The sequence below is a fragment of the Mobula birostris genome, chromosome 21 (assembly GCF_030028105.1).
Source record: "Mobula birostris isolate sMobBir1 chromosome 21, sMobBir1.hap1, whole genome shotgun sequence".
Lineage (NCBI taxonomy): Eukaryota > Metazoa > Chordata > Chondrichthyes > Myliobatiformes > Myliobatidae > Mobula > Mobula birostris.
The window spans coordinates 19,950,285-19,972,799 of NC_092390.1; the positions used below are offsets into that span (position 1 = coordinate 19,950,285).

Here is a 22,515-nt window from a genome sequence, read left to right on the forward strand (position 1 = left end):
CATCTGATCTTCATATTGTAAAGCTGTTTGTCTAGTTACTGGATTAATGACAAGTTAATGCCAGTTTTTTTGAGGAAATAACAAACAGAATAGACAAAAGGAGAATAAGTGGATGCCTACTTCGATAAAAGCCTTTGATAAGGTGCCAAGGCTGCTGAACAAGAGTCCATGGTATTACACAGAAGGTACTAGTAAAGATACATTGACTGGCAGTTTGAGTTTTGAGAAATGTCTAGTACTAAGGTAAGCAGGAAAAGATTTGTGGTGCAATAGGACAGTCTGTGTGTCATGTTTATTAACTATTTGGATGTGAATGTAGAAGGTAAACCTTTGCAGATATCATGAAAATTTGTGATGTTGATTGTGAGCAGTATGTTTATGATATTAGTCAATTGGTAAGATGAGCAGATCAATGGCAAATGGGATTTAATCCTGATAGGTGCTAGAGGATATCCCCAATGGTAGGGCCTGAAGGAGGATCGAAGAATGGAGGGATCTGTAGAAATCAAAGGATCTTTGAAGTTTGCAACATTGTAATATAAGGTGATGGAGAAAGTGTATAGAGTGCTTGCTTTCATTAGCTGGGGCATTGAATATAAGAACAGGTACATCTTTATAAAACACTGGCTTTGCCACAGTTGAAATAGAGTGTGCAGTTGTCTTCTCACAATAGGACGGATGTGATTGCACTGGAGAGGGTGCAGAGGACATTTAGCAGGTTAATGCCTGAAATGGAGCACATTACTGGATAGATTAGATTTATTTTGCTTTTGGAGAAAAGATGGTTTAAAGGGTTTCTGATTGTGGTATACAAAATTAAGGAGCATAGAATGGGTGAATGGTAGTAAAGTTTTCTCCATAAAAAGAGACCAAAATCAGAGGATATGTGTTTAAGGTAAATTTAGAGAGAATCTGATTATTTTCATGAACCTCATTGTAATTTGCAATCCACTGGCTGAATATAGTGGAAGCAAGTTTGCAGAACACTTGTGTATCTTCAATTGCTAAGGCATATAAGGTTATGGATCAGGTGTTTGTAGATTGTATTGTTGGCATGGCTATAGGGCCAAATTCCATGCTGTATGAATGTTGGCCAAATACTTGTGGGGCACTTGATTAATTCTGCAAAATACTGAAATGTGTAAAAATTTTAGTATAATTGGGATTTGTAAGCTTTTAATATCCTTTAATGCTGAAACTGCTATAATATTGTAATTTTGGTACATAGTTTTGACAGCAAGTATTGGTGGAATAAGTACCGTATAATCAGAAATTGGTGCTTGGTCAGTTCTGCACCTCTGGCCCACAGGGTTGCCAGCATTTAGAAGAAGTCTAACCTGTCAAGGAAGTTAATTAGTGTAAAGTAGAGCACAAGTTCAAGATCAATTCTAAATCACAATATTAAACCTCTACTTTAGTTCATATGATAAGTTCACTACTTATGTTTTGTATTATAGGTGGGCACTGTGGTATTTTAAAAATGACAAGTCCAAAAGTTGGACAGAAAACTTGCGGCTTATTGCTAAATTTGATACAGTTGAAGACTTCTGGGCGTAAGTATTGCTTTATGAATTCTGGGTGGTGTGCTTTACCTTAAAGTTGTAGTAGAAGGCATGAAGTAGAAGCCACATCTTCCTCCAAGCTTCTCCCTTCCTTACCAGTCCTGATGAAGAGTCTCTATCCAAAATATCATCTGTTTATTTCCCTCCATATATGCTGCTTGACCTGTTGAGTTCCTTACAGCATTTTTTGTGTTGAAGTAGTTCCAAGGTGTGTGTTGGTTAAAGAGTGAAGTTCAAGGGAAAGATCCCATTCCTTATTGAATTAAAGTGATGCAGTTGTGGTGGATGTTGTTATAAATCTGCTGGAACTTGGGTCAAAAGTAAACATTTAGATTGATCTTTTATCAGAACTGGAGAGAAGTGTTTAACATGTGGAGAAAGGTATGTTGAAAGAACAAAAGAGAAAGATTATGATGAGGTGACAGAAAGGAAAGATTAAATTACAAATGGATAGTGCAAAGTGAACAAGGAGGTTTGGGAGTTGTTTTGGAAAATCATAACTAGATAAATTGGAATAGTGACAAGTCTCCTAGATATTACGTTTGTACTGGCAAACTTCAAATGCTAGTTTAGTAGCATTGGGCTCATGCTAACAAACTGAAGAAAGAATGCCAATGTATCTAATGCATTTTAATCAGTGCAGATACAGGTGCCCTCATATACAGGGATCTTACACTGATTTTCTGTATTACCAACCATATCATTTGTGTATGTGTTGAAAAATGCAAATTGAACTAAAAAGCTAAGTATTTATATTTTCACAAGTTCTTTAAGGGCCAATTTCTGTGACCCAGTCATATCACAGGAATTACCTGCACTATTTTCTCCCTATTGATTAACTTGGTCTGATGTGCTAAAGAAATTCTAAGAAGAATAAGATAAAGTATTATAAAAGACATATTTTTGTGTAGGTCTTTAAGGCTGCAGAGGAATTGGATATATCACTTTTACAATCCCTGTCAGGATTGATGGAGATCTTCATCTTTGGAAGAGATAAACCATGGACCTGCAATAAATAGCTCAAAATTTGCTGTGTATAAACTGTTCCTGTTTGTGAAAATTTAGAAATATAGTCATACTTTATTGATCCCAGGGGGAAATTGGTTTTCGTTACAGTTGCACCATAAATAATAAATAGTAATAGAACCATAAATAGTTAAATAGTAATATGTAAATTATGCCAGTAAATTATGAAATAAGTCCAGGACCAGCCTATCAGCACAGGATGTCTGACCCTCCAAGGGAGGAGTTGTAAAGTTTGATGGCCACAGGCAGGAATGACTTCCTATGACGCTCTGTGCTGCATCTTGGAGGAATGAGTCTCTAGCTGAATGTACTCCTGTGCCCACCCAGTACATTATGTAGTGGATGGGAGACATTGACCAAGATGGCATGCAACTTAGACAGCATCCTCTTTTAAGACACCACCGTGAGAGAGTCCAGTTCCATCCCCACAACATCACTGGCCTTACGAATAAGTTTGTTGATTCTGTTGGTGTCTGCTACCCTCAGCCTGCTGCCCCAGCACACAACAGCAAACATGATAGCATTGGCCACCACAGACTCGTAGAACATCCTCAGCATCGTCCGGCAGATGCAAAAGGACCTCAGTCTCCTCAGGAAATAAAGACGGCTCTGACCCTTCTTGTAGATAGCCTCAGTGGACTGATGAAAGGGGATAAAGAACATGGATAAGAAAAAACAAACACAGAATATGTTGGAAAATTTCAGGAAGTCCATGGTAGGGAAAATGATCGACGTTAGTGCAGCCTCACCAATGCAGAATTGCAGAATCACTATTACAGAGATGGGCTACATGAGGTGCAGGACTGGTAGCTAAATGTTGCAGGTTCTATAGGCAGGATAGAGGTGGAGAAGAGAGGTTGTGGAGGCTTGGGGAGGATTTGCAATTCTGATTTCGAACGTCACAGAAGTGGTTAAATGAAATTACTGCAGGGATCATCCAGTGAGGCTTTATGGGTGGAGCTGAGAAATAAGGGGATGATCTCCTCATTTGGGATTGTATGAAAGGCTCCCTAATAGGCAATAGGAATTAGAGGAACAAATGTGCAGGGAGATTGCAGAAAGTTGAAGGAGTTAGAGTTGTCATTGTGGGGGATTTTAACTTTTTTAAACATAGACTGAGACTGCCAGAACGTGTAGGGCTTAAATGAAGTGAAATTTATTGTGTTCAGGAAAGTTTCCTCAGGCAATATATAAAAAACCTTTCCTAAGAAAAGGGCAAAAATTAGGAAGACAAGTGATTGAGGTGTCAAAGGGAAACTCGGTGGATTTGGTGACTAGAATTATAGCAGAGGAGGAGAAGAAAGCCTTAAAACATATGAAGGTAGATAAATCAACAGGGGTCCATCAGTATATACAAGAATACTATGGAAAAGAGAAGAAGGAATTGGAGGAGTCCTGTAAAAATGCATCATCGTTAGCAACAGGTAAAATGCCAGAGGACTGGATAGTGGCTAATGTGCCTTTAATGGCTACAGAGGGAAAACCTGGAAAGTATAGACTAGTCTTTGGTAATAATTAACATGACAATACTGTATCTGTAGTAGGCAAGTTAATCTAGGTGATTTTCAGCGATAAGATGTACAGTTGGCTCTCCTTATCCGCAGGGGATTGGTTCCGGGACCCTCCGCTAATACCAAAAAACGGGGATGCTCAAGTCCCTTATTTAACCTGTCTCAGTGCGGTGGACTTTAGGACCCAACGGAGCCCCGGACCTTATTTAACCTGTCTCAGTGCGGTGGACTTTAGGACCCGGCAGAGCTCTGAATCCACAATGTTTCTGTTCACGAAAATAATCATGATCACGATTGAAAATAAAGTGGAAATAATAAAGCGATCGGAAAGCGTTGAAACGCCATCGGTCATTGGAAAAGCATTAGGCTACAGTCGGTCAATGATCGGAACAATTTTAAAGGATAAAGTGAGAAAGGCCCTGCCCCGATGAAAGCTACAATTATTACGAAGCAACACAGTGGTTTAATTATTGAAATACATACATTTCTTAAGTGTTTTGTATGCATAGAAAGGTAAAATATATACTAAGACAAACATTTGACTAACTGACACTAAATAATACCGGATGTACCGGTTCCGACTTGCTTTGTAAGAGAACTTCTGGTTTTTTTCGATCCCGATCCACGGTAACCTACGCACATCCTCCCATATACTTTAAATCATCTCTAGATTACTTATAATACCTAATACAATGTAAATGCTAAGTAAATAGTTGTTATACTGCATTGTTTAGGGAATAATGACAAAAAAAGTCTGTTCGTGCTCAAACAACAAGTGCCGGAGAGAGAACTTATGGGTTTTCCCAATCCACGTTTGGTTGAATCCACGCATGTGGAACCAGCAGATAAGGAGGACCAACTGTACATGTGTATAGAAAAGCAGGCAGTCAGCAAGCCTTTGTGGGGGTGAGATCATGTTTTGTGACTTGAAGTAACCAAGAGGGTGGATGTGGGAAAAGGGTAGGTTCGACGTTGTCTGACAAGGAAAGTTAGATTGCATAGGATCCAAGAAATGCATGCTAATCGTATATACAGTTTGCTTGATGGGGAAAGAGGGTGATGGTGGAAGGTTATTTTACAGACTGGAGACCTGTGACAAGTGGAGTGCCAAAGGTCATTGTTAGGACCACTGTTACCTGTTATTATTACCAATGATTGGCTGAGAATGTACAATGTACGTTCAATAATTCTGTAAATGACACTAAGGTGGTATAGTGGACAATGAAGAAAATTGTTTTAAAAATTCTTGGATGTTATTCAGCTGAAATACTTTAGAAATATAGAAAACCTACAGCACAATACAGGCCCTTCGGCCCACAAAGCTGTACTGGACATGTCCTTAGAAATTACCTAGGGTTACCCAAGCCCTCTATTTTTTCTAAGCTCCATGTACAGGAGTCTCTTAAAAGACCCTATCATATCCGCCTCTACCACTGTCACCAGCAGCCCATTCCACGCACACACTACTCTCAAAACTTACCCCTGACATCTCCTCTGTACCTGCTTCCAAGCACCTTAAAACTGTGCTATTTCAGCCCTGGGAGAAAGCCTCTGACTATCCACGCGAACAATGCCTGTCATCATCTTAAACACCTCTATCAGGTCACCTCTCATCCTCCGTTGCTTCAAGGAAAAATGGCCGAGTTCATTGAACCTATTTTCATAAGGCATGCTCTCCAATCCAGGCAACATCCTTGTAAATCTCCTCTGCACCCTTTCTATGGTTTCCACATCCTTCCTGTAGTGAGGCAACAAGAACTGAGCACAGTATTCCCAAGTGGGGTCTGACCAGGTTCCTATATAGCTGCAGCATTACCTCTCAGCTCCTAAACTCAATCCCACGATTGATGGAGGCCAATGCACCATATGCTTTCTTAACCACAGGGTCAACCAGCACAGCAGCTTTGAGTGTCCTATGGTCTCGGACCCCAAGGTTCCTCTGATCCTCCACACTGCCAAGAATCTTACCATTAATACTGTATTCTGCCATCATATTTGACCTACCAAAACAAACCACCTCACACTGTTCTGGGTTGAACTACATCTGCCACTTCTCAGCCCAGTTTTGCATCCCATCAATGTCCCACTGTAACCTCTGACAGCCCTCTACACTATCCACAACACCCCCAACCTTGGTATCATCAGCAAATTTACTAACCCATCATTCCACTTCCTCATCCAGGTCATTTATAAAAGTCATGAAGTGTAGGGCTCCCAGAACAGATCCCTGATGCACACCACTGGTGACCGATCTCCATGCAAAATACAACACATCTACAACCACTCTTTGCCTTCTGTGGGCAAGCCAGTTCTGGATCCACAAAGCAATGTCCCCTTAGATCCCATGCCTCCTTACTTTCTCAATAAGCTTTGCATGGGGTACCTTGTCAAATACCTTGCTGAAATCCATGTACACTACGTCTACTGCTCTACCTTCATCAATGTGTTTAGTCACATCCTCAAAAAATTCAATCAGGCTCGTAAGGCACGACCTGCCTTTGTCAAAGCCATGCTAACTATTCCTAATCATATTATGCCTCTCCAAATGTTCATAAATCCTGCCTCTCAGGATCTTTTCCATCATCTTACCAACCACTGAAGTAAGACTGACTGGTCTATAATTTCCTGGGCTATCTCTACTCCCTTTCTTGAATAATGGAACAACATCCGCCATCCTCCAATCCTCCAGAACCTCTCCCATCCCCATTGATGATGCAAAGATCATCACCAGAGGCTCAGCAATCTCCTCCCTTGCCTCCCACAGTAGCCTAGGGTACATCTCGTCCAGTCCCAATGACTTATCCAACTTGATGCTTTCCAAAAGCTCCAGCACATCTTCTTTCTTAATATCTACATGCTCAAGCTTTTCAGTCCACTGTAAGTCATCCCTACAATCACCAAGATCCTTTTCCATAGTGAATACTGAAGCAAAGTACTCATTAAGTACCTCTGCTATCTCCCCCAGTTCCATACCCACTTTTCCACAGTCACACTTGATTGGTCCTATTCTTTCATGTCATATCCTCTTCCTCTTCACATACTTGTAGAATGCCTTGGGGTTTTCCTTAATCCTGTCCGCCAAGGCCTTCTCATGGCCCCTTCTGGCTCTCCAAATTTCTTTCTTGAGGTCCTTCCTGCTACCCTCATAATCTTCTAGATCTCTATCATTACCTAGTTTTTTTGAACCTATCGTAAGCTCTTCTTCTTGACTAGATTTACAACAGCCTTTGTACAGCACAGTTCCTGTACCCTACCATCCTTTCCCTGTCTCGTTGGAACATATCTATGCAGAACTCCACGCACGTATCCCTTGAACATTTGCCACATTTCTTCCGTACATCTCCCTGAGAACATCTTATCCCAATTTATGCTTCCAAGTTCCTGCCTGATGGTCTCATATTTCCCCTTACTCCAATTAAATTCTTTCCTAACTTGTCTGTTCCTATCCCTCTCCAATGCTATGGTAAAGGAGATAGAATTGTGATCACAGGAGATTTGAGGTGTTTATTTAAGGGCAGGGTGTAGCAGTTTAGAAAGTTGAATTTGGGTAGTGGGGAGGGTGGACAGGCTAGGACTTTATTCCATAGAGCATAGGAGACGGAGTTGATCTTGTAGAGGTGTGTAAAATCACGAGGGGTAAATGTAGGGGGCATACACTCGGCCTTTTGCCCAGAGTTGGACTATCAAGTACGACAGGTTTAAGGGGAAAAGTGAGAGATTTAGTAGGAGCTAGAGGAACACACACAAAATGCTGAAAGAACTCAGTCTATCTGGAGGCATCTGAGGGAATAGGCTGTTGACCTTTCAGGCCAAGGCCCTTCATGATGAGAAAGGAAGGATTCAGAAGCCAGAAAATAAGAGAAATCGATTTTCATGCCATTAGGTTGGAGGCTACCCAGGTGAAATGAGAGACACTTAACAAATTTTTATTCAAAGGGTAGAGGACTGAGCTGCCAGAGGAAGTGGTTACAGCAGGTACAATAACAATTTTTGACAAAACAGTTGTAAAGGTGCATGGATCGGACAGGTTTAGAAGATTCTGGGTGAAACATGGGGATTCACTTTGATGGGGAATCTTGGCATGGAACATTTGGGCTGAAGGGCCTGTTTTCATGCTCTGTAACTATTGACTAGAAGACACAAGGTAAAAGGGGGAAGATTTAATAAGAACCTGAGGGACAACTTTTTCATTCTGATTTCAATTGCTATATAGAAGGAGCTGCCTGGGGAAGTGGTTGAAAGAGATAAATAAACAATATTTGAAACACACTTTGATATACACATGGATAGAAAAGACTTGGAGGGATATGGTCCAATCATAGAAAAATGGAATAGGCATCTTAGCATGATCAACTAGTTGGGCTAGGACCTGTTTCCATGACAGTCTCTAATTGGTTCTTTAGCCCTTTGACAGATATACAAGTAACTTCTCAGTAGGAAGAAAGGTGGGGAAAAGGTGGAACAAATTTTACATCACTTTTGGTGCAGATCTTGTAGGCCAAAAAGCTTTTTATACTCTTACCCACAATCCAGAAACCTGTCTGTCTGAGTTGGCCCATTGTTCCTGCCTTGATGAATGTGTGTCCATGTACCTTGATCCTGTTTTCTCCTCTTGGGTTCAGTATTTCCCACCTGCATCTGTGACACTTCACATGTGTTTAATCTTCTCACAACTTTTAATTCCCTGGCCCTGATTGTCTCATTTTCACCATGGGTCCAGTTTCTGTGCAATTCTATACCCCATCAAAAATGCCTTAAAGCTCTTCAATTCTTTCGCAACAACAGACCCAATCAGTTTCCCTTCTCTGGCAGAACTGGTCCTCAGACTCAACAATTTTGCCTTTCAGCTTCCATTTTCTCCAAGTGCAAGGTGTAACCATAGGTTGATCGTCCATCATTGACGTCGATGAGGACCTCGACACCGTTAGGATGGTGTCGAGACTAGCGCATGATTTGGATTTAAGTGAGGGAGAGTTGCGCAGCGTCAGCCTCACTCTCTCTTCCCAATTCCCATCTGGATCCAATGGCAAGACAGAGTCTGGACGGCTGGAGATGGGACTAGGTGCAGTGGATGACCAGGACGTCTTCTGTGTCTTGTCCTGCTCTACACGTTCCACAACGCTTGCAGAGACCGCCTTCTTGACCGTTGGACCTTCCATAGGTCTCGTCCGCTCAATCCGCCGGAGTCTGTCTTCACATGCTGGGATATACAACTCCCTATCACACCGAGGGTTTGAGACCCATCGGCTACCCTCACCTGGTTTAGCCAGCTTGTCGAAGCGGTTGCTCGGGGTGTGGCCGCTGTCACATGCAAACAGCTTCGGGGAGCCACAGGTGAGAGCTGAGTGCCAGGTGGGGACCAAAGGTGGACTAACCGCCCTGAAAAGGACACGACATGTTCCCCCACCAGAGATGCTACCTGTCCCTGACACCCCATACACACATAGACACCTGCATGGGTCACTGCTATGCCTGCTTTTTTGTTGGCTGGCTGTTCCACTCAGTCAATGTTCAAAGCCTTTCCTGGTTATGCTCCCCAACTCTTTCTGTATTACATTCACATCTGCATTGGTGCTGCTACGTGCATCCATGCTGTGCTCGTCAATTTCATCAACTTTGCCTCCAGCATCCATCTTCCCTTTAAAATTCACTTGGTCCATTTCTGACACTTCTCTCCCTCCTTTCTCAATCTTTGTCTGCATCTCTAGAGACAAACTGTCTACTGATATCTTATAAAGCTGCTGACTTCCATAGCTATCTTGACTATACTTCCCACACTGTCTCCTGGAAAAATGTGATTCCCTTTTTATAGTTTTATCTTCACTGCACCTATTCCCAGGATGAAGCTTTCCTTGTCAGGACATCAGAGATGTCATCCTCCTTCAAAGAAAAGGATTTCCCTTCCTCTACCACTGCCCTCTCCTGCATCTCTCAATTTCCTTAACATCCCCCTTCAACCCATCTTCTTGCTGCCTTAACAGGGATAGAATTCCTCGTCGTCACTATTCACTCCATTAGCCGTTGCATCCAGCACATCATTATCCACAACTTCTGCCACCTTAAACAGGACCCACCACCAAACACATCTTTACCTCCCACTTTCCACAGAGATCACTCTCTCTGAGATTTCCTTATCCATTCATCCCTCACTAATCTCCCTGTTGGCACTTATCCCTGTAAGAGAAGCAGTGCAACTCATCTCCTCCCTCAGCTCCATTCAGGCCCCAAATAGCACTTCACCTGTGAATCTGCTGGGGTGATCGCCCATATAACAATTACAGCATGGAAACAGGCCATATCGGCCCTTCTAATCCATGCCGAACTCTTACTCTCACCTAGTCCCACCGACCTGCACTCAGCCCATAACCTTCCATTCCTTTCCTGTCCATATATCTATCCAATTTAACTTTAAACGACAACATCGAACCTGCCTCAACCACTTCTGCTGGAAGCTCGTTCCACACAGCTACCACCCTCTGAGTAAAGAAGTTCCCCCTGAACTTTTGCCCTTTAACTCTCAACTCATGTCCTCTTGTTTGAATCTCCCCCACTCTCAATGGAAAAAACCTATCCACGTCAACTCTATCTAACCCCCCCCTCATAATTTTAAATACCTCTAAGTCCCCGCTTAACCTTCTACGCTCCAAAGAATAAAGACCTAACTTGTCCAACCTTTCTCTGTAATTTAAGAGATGAAACCCAGGCAACATCTTAGTAAATCTCCTCTGTACTCTTTCAATTTTATTGTCCTCTTTCCTATAATTTGGTGACCAGAACTGTACATAATACTCCAAATTTGGCTTCACCAATGTCTTATACAATTTCAACATTACATCTCAACTCCTATACTCAATGCTCTGATTTATAAAAGACAACATACCAAAAGCTTTCTTTAGCACCCTATCCACATGAGATTCCACCTTCAGGGAACTATGCACCATTATTCCTAGATCCCTCTGTTCTACTGCATTCTTCAATGCCCTACCATTTACCATGTATGTCCTATTTTGATTAGTCCTACCAATTCCACCCAAATAGCCTCCCTAGATGAGTCCACTAATCTATCCTGCCAGAGCACCGCTGTTATATTTTCTCTGACAAGCAATGCAACACCTCCCCCTCTTGCCCCTCCAATTCTATCACACCTGAAGCAATGAAATCTAGGAATACTCAGTTGCCAATCACACCCCTCCTGCAACCATGTTTCACTAATAGCTACAACATCATATTTCCAGGTATCAATCCATGCTCTAAGCTCATCCACCTTTCCACAATGCTCCCAGCATTAAAATAGATGCATTTAAGAAACTCTCCACCTCTTACTCTCTGTTTATCCTTAATGGAGCAAACAACTTTGTTATCTTTTTCTTCCTTCACCCCTACATCTTTGGTCTGAGTGCTCTGTGATCTGTCCCCTTCCTATCCTCCCTCACACACTGTCCACTAGCTTTCTCTATTTGTGAACTAACCTCCTATCTCCTAGTCTCCAGTTTGATTCCCACCCCTGGTAGTCCTGATGTGGCCTCCTCTACATTGAGACACATTTTGTTGAACACCTTCACTTCATCTGCAAAAAGCAGGATTTCCTGGTGACCAACCATTCCAATCCCAGTCCTCATTCCCATTCCGATATGTTCTCTTCTACTGACACAATGAGGCACGCACCCTCATATTTCACCTGGGTAGCCTCCAACCTGATTCTATGAATATCAATTTCTTCACATTCTGGTAAATTTCCCTCCATCCCTCTTCTTCAAGACCCCTCTCTGGCCCCTATCTTGTCTCTTCTTACCTGCCTGTCACCTTCCTCTGGTGTCCCTCCTCCTTCCCTTTCTCCCATGGTTGACTCTTCTGTCCTATCAGTTACCTTCTCCAGCTCTTTACCTTTTACACTTATCTTCTCCCAGCTTAATTCATTCCTCCACTTCCCTATCCACCTGAATTCACAAATCACCTCCTGGCTAGGGCTCCTTCCCTTCACCCCACCCCCCACACCTTTTTCTGGCTTCTTTCCTTTCCATTCCTAATGAAGGGGCTTGGGCCAAAGCATCAACTGTTGATGTTTCCATAGATGCTGATGACCTGCTAAGTTGCTCCAGCATTTTGTATGTTGTTCTGGATGTCCAGCATCTGCAGAATCTGAACTCACCTCTTACCCTCACCTGCCTATCACCTTCCCCTCGTGTCACTCCTCTTTCTCTTGTACTGATGAAGGATCTTGGCCCAAAATGTCGACTGTTTACTCTTTTCCATAGATGCTGCCTGGCCTGCTGAGTTTCTCCAGCATTTTGTGTGTGTTCCCTTGGATTTCCAGCATGTATAGATTTTTTTTTTGGATCTGCAGAATCTCTTGTGTTTGTGTTCTTGTACTGATGAATTGGAATAGCTTAATGGGTACAGTTATCAGCACATTAAGCTACCAGGCAAGTGTTACGAGTTGTTAATGATGAGACTTGGCCAACAGATTAATCTTGAGCATGTAAAATAAGAAGGAACAAAACTGAAAAATGGTCGCTAGCCAAAGTGGATCAGGGCTTATCTTTGGAATTAGCAAGTTATATTTTACATGAGAAATTCTTCAAATACAAGAAGCAAGTCTATTTAGAACTCTGAATAGTAGAGCACAGACCATTTGGTTACCAGATCTTTGCCCACCGTGATATCAATGTATCTAATCTAATCTAATCTAATCTAATCTCATCTCCTTAATTTGGTTTGTATTCCTCTGTTGCTGTATTCCCTGCCTGTTCATGTTACATTCACACATGGCAGATTATACTATGGTGTATAATTTGTAGGTATGGGGTTTTAGCATGTTATGGGTAAGTGAACTAATGCAGTACTTTGAAATGTGTCTTTGAATATTTCAAAGTAATTTGAAATATCTGAATTGTACAGGGGTGAAGGAAGGGATTTGAATATTGGATTTTTAGTTAATCCATGCTCTTTTGGGCTGGAATTAGTTACTTGGTAGTTGATTCACTGAAACCATGAATGCAACCACATTGAAAGCCAATAAATCTTGAAAACTGAATCCTGATGTATATTGTTAGAGGAATAGAAGGTGCATCCAAAGGTAAGATGTTTTTACAAGTCCCTCGGGCCTCAACACATGCAAGTCTGGGATGTAATTGGGATGTAATTGAAGCCATTGCTCCATCCTGTAACATTTGATATGAGTGCCACTGTTTTTGGCACAAGTTTTACAGGTACATTTTAAAGTTTGTGCTTTAAATGTGGTCTTGTTTCCTTTTCTACAGGTTATATAATCATATACAACAACCAAGTAAATTGCTGTTTGGGTGTGATTATTGTTTGTTTAAGGTAAGTTTTAAAATATGGCAGTTGTGTTGATTACAGTTTGAGTGAAATGCAAATTTTAAGGTACGAACTGTAAAAGGGGATAAAGGATGTAAATAGGATGAAGCACAAGCAGAAAATGTTGGGTGGATGGGTGGGGGGAGGACTCGAGTCTTGATGAAGCGTCTTGGCCCAAAGTATTTCTGAAGTCTGATATTATCTGTGGGAGAGGAAAAGGTTAACATTTCAGATCTGTGACCCTTTGTCAGAACTAGAAAAGAGATCCAACTAGATTTTCTGTAGGAAGGAAGATGGAGTAGGGATGTGGTGAGAACAAATGGAGTGTCTGATAGGATGAGTTGAAATTGCTTAATGAGGACATTACAGTGCATTAAGTTACCAGGTCTGTGAAAAGAGATCTTAACGGTAAGATAGTTACACTTGACCACAGGCTATGCATATATGTAGAATGAGAGGAAATAAATGAAATGAATAATATTCAAAGCTGAATAGGCTAGGCAACATCTTTGGATAAAGAAATTAGTATTTCAAATGAGTGAGTGGTTTTCAGACCTGAAAAAAGGAGATAAGTTAGCCATAGTATAACATGGATGGTAGCACAGCACGGGAATAGAATATTCAGCCCACCACGTCTATGCCAAATGTAATGGCAATGTAACTAATTCCAACATTTGCACATGGTCCATTTCCCTCTTTTCCCTACCTGTTCACTTATCTAAATACACTTAAACCTTGCTATTGTATCTGCTTCTCCCTCCTTCCTTGGCAGTAATTTTCAGGCAGCAAAACTATGTGTATAGAAAAATCTTCCTTTGCACATCTCCTTTAAACCTTCCTCCTCTGTCAGAGTAAACTCTGTCAGTGTATTTTATTCTCTATCAAATTTTTGGTGATTTCTGTTAGGTTTGATTTCCGTAACCTGAATGGCTGTAACCCAGGGTTGCCCATACACAAAGCACTTATTGCTCGAAAGATGGAATTATTCAACAAATAACAAATCAGTAGGTATGATCTAACAGCCAATGCAGAAACATAGACATGAGCTACTGCCGATGCTGGAAATCTTGAGCAAAACACACAAATGCTTGGGAAACTCAGCAGGTTAGGCAGCATCTATGGAGGGGAATAAACAGTAAACATTTCTGGGCATGACCCCTCATCAGGATTGGAGCAGGAGGCTCAATAAGCAAGTGGTGTGGGGAAAAGAAGCTGACAGGTGCTAGGTGAGACCAGGTGAAGGGAACGGATGGTGAAGGAGGGTGGGGGTGAAGTAAGTTGGAAAGTGATAGGTGGAATATTTAAAGGGGTGAAGAAAGAATCAAATAGAAGAGGACAGTGGATCATAGGAGAAAGGGATGAAGAGGGGCATCTGAAGGTGGAGATTAGCAGGAGAGAAGAGGTGAGAGGGGAATCAGAATGGTGAATGGAAAAAGAGGAAGAAACTACAAGAAGTTAGAGAAATTTATGTTTATGCCATCAAGTTGGAGGCTACCGGGCAGAATAAGGTGTTGCTCCTCCAACCTGAATGTGGACTCATAGCAGTAGAAGAGCAGTGGATAGACATGTCAGAATAGGAGATCAATTTGAAATGTGTGGCCACCAAGCTGTCCTCCTTTTGTGGTGTGCATCTGGTTGAAGTGGTTCTTCAATCTACATCAGATCTTTCCAATATAGGGGATGCCACATATGCACTGAATAACCCTGACAAACTCGCAGGTGGAGTCTCAACACACCTGGAAGAACTGTTTGGGGCACTGAATTGTGAGGGAGAAGGTGTCGGGGAACATGTAGTACTTGTCCTGCTTGCAAGGATAAGTGCCAGGAGGGAGTTTGGTAGGGATGGATGAGTGGACAGGGAGACACTGAGAGCGTGATCCCTGCAGAACATGGAGGAAGGAAAGGTGTGCTTAGTGGTGCCAGATGTTGTACTAGATACCAAGGTTCATGGGTGGTAGGCAAGGACAAGTGATTCTGGCAGAAGGATGGGGGAGGGTTGTGTGAGAAATGGAAGAGATGTGGGTTTGGGCAGTATCAGTGATGAAAGGAAACCCTGTTCTTTGTAAAAGGACGTCTTGTATTTTCTAAAAAGAAAAGCCTCATTCTTAGAACAGATGTGAAGGTGGAGGAGCTAAAAAAAAAAGCAATAGTTTTGAAGATGATAGGGTGGGAAGAGGTTAAAGGGATCACAGTGCCTTAAATTTTTAAGGCTATGAAAGAAGATAACTATGGGTCTTGCAGGAGAGTAGAAAAACGTGATGTGACAAATTATGAGCTTATTAAGCAAGAACTAGGGAGAATTGATTGGGAACAGTTGTTTTTGGGCAAGTTCACCTCTAATAAGTTGGAAAAAAAAACTTGAAGAGAATTGGAGGAGCCAGGAGGGGCCTTGGCAAGCAGGGTTTAAAAAGAATACCAAGGCATTCTTTACACCAAGAGCAAGAGGATTACTTTGCACCTGTATTCACCAAGGAGGAGAACCTGGAGGATTACAATATCAATGTAGACCACGCTAATATAGTGAGATAATGGAGGAAGTAGTGTTGCCTCTTAAAGAACATTAAGGTGGATAAAAGTCCCCAGGGCCCGATGGCATATACTCAGCTTACTGAGAGGCAACAGATGGGATTTCTAGGGCATCAACCAAGATCTTAATGTCCTCTCAGGCTATAGATGAGGTCCTAGAGGATTGGTAAGTAGCTAAAGTTCAAGAAGGGAAATGCGGATAATTCTGCTAATTTTTGACTGGTAAGTCTCATGTCGCTGCTGGAAGTAGGGTGGATGTTGGTGGGGGGAGGAATATTAGAAATAAGATTTGGAAAAAAAACATGGCCTAATTAGAGTCAGTCAGCATGTCTTTATGCAAGGCAAGTCATGTGTTATGAACTTGACTGAGTTTTTTTTAAGGAGATGATGAAAGTGATAAGTCAGAGCCATGGATGTTATCTACATGGAAGTTTGTATGATTGACAAGATCCCTCATGATAGGCTCATCCAGAAGATTGAGGTGCATAGGATCAATGGTGATGTGGATGTTTGGATTCAGAGTTGACTTGTCCATAGAAATAGAGAATAGTGATCAAGGGGACTTATTCTGGCTGGAGGTCCATGTTTAATTGTTTATAGTGGGGATCTGTATTGTGACCTCTGCTGTTTGTGATAAGTGACTTGGATGAATATGTTGGGTGAATCAGTAAGTTTCACATGTGATACTAAGATAGTTGTGGATTATATTGTATCGACAATTACTTCAGGTACTATATATCGCCTATATGTAGCAGTATATAGTTCAGTTGCAGATATGGGCAGAGAAATGGCTGATGGAACTTACTGGTGAAATGAGATGGTGCATCTTGAAAGATCAATGGTAGGACCCTTAAATGTTAATGTACAGAGGAATCTGGGGTTCCAGTTCTATAGTTCTGTAAAAGTGACTGCGCAGGGTAATATGGTGGTATATGGTAAGCTTGCCTTTGTTGGTTGGGACATTGAGTTCAAGAGTGAGGAAGTTGTATTGCAACTTTATAAAACAGTGGTTACAGCACATCTGGAGTATTGCATTCATTTCTGGTCAGCCCTTTATAGAAGGATGTAGTAGCTTTGGGGAGAGTGCAGAATAGGTTTACCAGGCATGGTTGCAGCATGCACAATAAGGACTGACCTCTTTGCATTCTTACTCAAAGTGCAGTGAAGTTCGCATCTCTCGCTCTCTCTCACGTCGATGGACAGAAGTGATCCTTCTGGAACAGACATTAATTGTACTTTCTCACTTTCCTCAGACTGATACTGTATCCGGGAGCAAGGCTCAATCCTGTTGGGTTAGAAACATAGAAAACCTACAGCACAATACAGGCCCTTCGGCCCACAAAGCTGTGCCAAACATGTCCTTGCCTTAGAACTACCTAGGCTAACCATAGCCCTTTATTTTTCTAAGCTCCATGTACTGATCCAGGAGTCTCTTAAAAGACCCTATCGTTTCCGCCTCTACCACCACTGCTGGCAGCTCATTCTATGCGCTCACAACTCTATGCATTTTAAAAAAAAACAACACACAACAACAACAACAACAAACAAACTTACCCCTGACATCTCCTCTGTACCTACTTCCAAGCACCTTAAAGCTATGCCCTCTTGTGCTAGCCATTTCAGCTCTGCGGAAAAAGCCTCTGACTAGCCACACAATCAATGCCTCTCGCCATCTTATACACCTCTATCTGGTCACCTCTCATCCTCCGTTGCTCCAAGGAGAAAAGGCCGAGTTCACTGAACCTATTCTCATAAGGCATGCTCCCCAATCCAGGCAACATCCTTGTAAATCTCCTCTGCACCCTTTCTATGGTTTCCACATCCTTCCTATAGTGAGGCAATAAGAACTGAGCACAGTACTCCAAGTGGGGTCTGACCAGGGTCCAGTATAGCTGCAACATTACCTCTCGGCTCCTAAACTCAATCCCACGATTGATGAAGGCCATTGCACCATATGCTTTCTTAACCACAGAGTCAATCTGCACAGCAGGTTTGAGTGTCCTGTGGACCCGGACCCCAAGATCCCTCTGATCCTCCACACTGCCAATAGTCTTACCATTAATGCTATATTCTGCTATCATATTTGACCAACTGAAATGAACGACCTCTCACTTATCTGGGTTGAACTACATCTGCCGCTTCTCAGCCCAGTTTTGCATCCTATCAATGTCCCGCTGTAACCTCTGACAGCCCTCCACAATATCCACAACACCTCCCAACCTTTGTGTCATCAACAAATTTACTAACCCATCATTCCACTTCCTCATCCAGGTCATTTATAAAAGTCATGAAGAGTAGGGCTCCCAGAACAGATCCCTGAGGCACACCACTGGTGACTGATCTCCATGCAAAATACAACACATCTACAACCACTCTTTGCCTTCTGTGGGCAAGCCAGTTCTGGATCCACAAAGCAATGGCCCATGCCTCCTTACTTTCTCAATAAGCCTTGCATGGGGTACCTTGTCAAATACCTTGCCGAAATCCATATACACTACATCTACTGCTCTACCTTCATCAATGTGTTTAGTCACATCCTCAAAAAATTCAATCCGGCTTGTAAGGCACGACCTGCTTTTGACAAAGCCGTGCTAACTATTCATAATCATATTATGCATCTCCAAATGTTCATAAATCCTGCCTCTCAGGATCTTTTCCATCATCTTACCAACCACTGAAGTAAGATTCACTGGCCTATAATTTCCTGGGCTATCTCTACTCCTTTTCTTGAATAATGGAACAACATCCGTAATCCTCCAATCTTCCAGAACCTCTCCTATCCCCATTGATGATGCAAAGATCATCACTAGAGGCTCAGTGATCTCATCCAGTCCCAGTGACTTATCCAACTTGATGCTTTCCAAAAGCTCCAGCACATCCTCTTCCTTAATATCTACATGCTCAAGCTTTTCAGTCCGCTGCAAGGCATCCCTACAATCGCCAAGATCCTTTTCCGTAGTGAATACTGAAGCAAAGTGTTCATTAAGTACCTTTGCTATCTCCTCCAATTCCATACACACTTTTTCACTGTCACACTTGATTGGTCCTATTCTCTCACATCTTATCCTCTTGCTCTTCACATACTTGTAGAATCCCTTAGGGTTTTCCTTAATCCTGTCTGCCAAGGCCTTCTCATGGCCCCTTCTGGCTCCTAATTTTATTCTTAAACTCCTTCCTGCTAGCTTTATAATCTTCTAGATTTCTATCATTACCTAGTTTTTGAACCTTTCGTAAGCTCTTCTTCTTGACTAGATTTACAACAGCCTTTGTACAGTACAGTTCCTGTATCCTACCATCCTTTCCCTGTCTCATTGGAACGTACCTACGCAGAACCCCGTGCAAATATCTCCTGAGCATTTGCGACATCTCTTCCATACGTTTCCCTGAGAACATCAATTTCCAATTTATGCTTCCAAGTTCCTGCCTGATAGCCTCATATTTCCCCTTACTCCAATTAAACGCTTCCCTAACTTGTCTGTTCCTATCCCTCTCCAACGCTATAGTAAAGGAGATAGATTTGTGATCACTATCTCCAAAATGCTCTCCCACTGAGAGACCTGACACCTAACCAGGTTCATTTCCCAATACCAGATCAAGTACAGCCTCTCCTTTCGTAGGCTTATCTACATATTGTGTCAAGAAACCTTCCTGAACACACCTAACAAACTCCACCCCATCTAAACCCCTCACTCTAGGGAGATGCCAATCAATATTTGGGAAATTAAAATCTCCCACCACAACAACCCTGTTATTATTACTCCTTTCCAGGATCTGTCTGCCTATTTGCTCCTCTATGCCCCTGTTACTATTGGATGGTCTATAAAAAACACCCAGTAGAGGTATTGACCCCTTCCTATTCCTAACTTCTACCCACAGAGTCTCCATGGACAACCCCTCCATAACTGAATCCTTTTCTGCAGCTGTGACACTATCTCTGATCAACAGTGCTATCTCTTTTGCCTCCCTCCCTGTCCTTTCTGAAACATGTCAAGCCTGGCACTTGAAGTGGCCATTCCTGCCCCTGCACCATTCATGTCTCTGTAATGGCCACAACATCATAGCTCCCAAGTGCTTATCCACACTTCATCCGCTTTATTCATAATACTCCTCGCATTAAAATAGACACATCTCAAACCATCAGTCTGAGTGCATCCCTTCTCTATCACCTACCTATCCTCCCTTTCACACTGTCTCCAAGCTTTCTCTATTTGTGAGCCAACCTCCCTTTCCTCTGTCACTTCAGTTCGGTTCCCACCCCCCCATCAGTTCTAGTTTAATCTCTTCCCAATAGCCTTTGCAAACTGCCCCACCAGGATATTGGTCCCCTTCAGATTCAAGTACAACCTGTCCTTTTTATACAGGTCACACCTGCCCCAGAAGGGGTCCCAATGATTCAGAAATCTGAATCCTTGCCCCTGCTCCAATCCCTCAGCCACGCATTTATCCTCCACCTCATTCTATTCCATACTCACTGTCATGTGGCACTGGCAGTAATCCCGAGATTACTACCTTTGAGGTCCTGCTTCTCAACTTCCTTCCTAACTCCCTGCAGTCTTTTTTCAGGACCTCTTCCCTTTTCCTACCAATGTCATTGGTACCAATATGTACCATGACCTCTGGCTGTTCTCCTTCCTACTTCAAGATATCGTGGATGCGATCAGAAGCATCTCGGACCCTGGCAGCTGGGAGACAAACTACCATACGTGTTTCTTTCCTGCGTCCACAGAATCATCTGTATGACCTGCTAACTATAGAGTCCCCTATCACTGCTGCATTTGCTTTCTCTACCCTTCTGAGCCACAGGGCCAGACTCTGTGCCAAAGGCGTAACCACTGTTGCTTCCCCCAGATAGGCTGTCTCCCCCAATAGTACTCAAATAGGAGTACTTATTGTTAAGGGGGACAGCCATTGGGGTACTCTCTAGCATCTGCTTCTTGCCCTTCCCTCTCCTGACTGTTACCCACTTATCTGTCTCCCGAGGCCCCGGTGTGACTACCTGCCTATAGCTCCTTTCTATCACCTCCTCACTCTCCCTGATCAGACAAAGGTCATTGAGCTGCATCTCCAGTTCCCTAACGCGTTCCCCAAGGAGCTGCAGCTCAATGCACCTGGTGCAGATGTGGCCGTCCGGGAGGCTGGGAGTGTCCAGGAACTCCCACGTCTGACACTGAGCACAGAAAACCGGCCTCTCTCTCATATCTTCTTTCTGTATTCTGAACAGATAACCTACCTCACCTCGACCCTTTATTGCCAAAGCCTTCCTCCTCTCTCTCCCACTACTCCTTCACCTGCTCTGTAAAGCTGTCTTCTTTTTAAACTCTTCCCGCTGTTCTCACTGGCCGACCTCCTCGTGCTTGTGCAGTCGTGTCCGGTTCAAACCGCTGAAGAAATAACCAGAAGAAAGGAGTTAACCATTTAGCATGGGATCACGTGTGGGGTGCATGGAGATATTGGCAAGAATTGGGTCTCTGTGTGGGATGAATATTGCTGGGCACGAAAGGCAAAAGTAGTTGTCTGAGGAATGGGTATGATGTCATACAATTTTTCATGATATTTGATAAAGCTGTATTTTGGATGAATCTTATACACTATATTTTAACAGGATGGTATTAAACCAATGTGGGAAGATGACAAGAATAAAAAAGGTGGAAGATGGCTAATGACGCTTAACAAGCAACAGAGGCACAATGATCTGGATCGATACTGGCTGGAAACAGTAACTGCATTTCTCCTTTATTGTGCATAGTTAAAACACTCTGGGTTCCAAATTCTGTACGTAGCTGCAGTATGGATTTTATAAGCTGATAACTCCATCCAACTTAGTGCTACAAAAGGTCTGCCGCAGTCTGTTAATGGCATGGAATACTGCAGCATAGAAACTGGCTGTTTACATTGACTGTTCTATGCTTGGCCTACTTTTCATTTAATTCCAGTGATGCATCTTACATATGTTGCTTATTCTAAAGGCTGTCTACTCTTCTCATCAAATCTTTATGCAGGTTCCACATTATATCCAGTCAGAACATAAAAATTCAAAACAAGAGTAGGCTTTTGAATATGCTGCACCATTTGATAGATCATTTGATCTGATTATTAACCTCATTTTCTCAGGCAAGCTTCTTAACCTTTAATTTCCCCCAAAAGTTAATGCTGTCTTGAATGAAGCACCATCTGCAACTGACAGAAATTTTTCATTTTATTATACCGAGACCATGCCCCTTAGTTCTCAGTTAGTTTCCATTAGAGCATCAATCATGACAAGACCTCTCTAATGTTTCAATGACATCCTCTATTCTGTCTCCGGAGTCCATGCAGGCTGAGGAATCCATTGTATCTCTTTACCCCATAATTTTATTCTCTTGTGTGGCCATCAACTTCCCTTTAATTTTTTGTTTACGACTTGGCATTTGGGTAGTTTATAGTAGCCAATTAATCTACATGCATTGGGATTTTAGAGGAAACAGGAACACCTGCAGAAACACAAATGGTGATGGAGAGAATGTGCAAACTCCATGTGGGCAGCACCCAAGGTAAGGATCAAACCCAGGTCAGGTCTCTGGAGCTGAGGTAGT

General features: G+C 42.5%; 1 protein-coding gene across 2 annotated transcripts in view; it reads left to right on the forward strand.

Moving 5' to 3' along the window:
- Positions 1–22,515, forward strand: part of eif4e1c (eukaryotic translation initiation factor 4E family member 1c) — an 81,940-nt gene that overhangs the window by 40,577 nt on the left and 18,848 nt on the right. For both annotated transcript variants that reach the window (XM_072239119.1, XM_072239118.1), the window contains 3 exons: positions 1,458–1,553; positions 13,360–13,423; positions 21,546–21,659. In XM_072239119.1, coding sequence (XP_072095220.1) covers positions 1,458–1,553; positions 13,360–13,423; positions 21,546–21,659 — 274 coding nt within the window. The remainder of the gene's footprint in view (positions 1–1,457; positions 1,554–13,359; positions 13,424–21,545; positions 21,660–22,515) is intronic.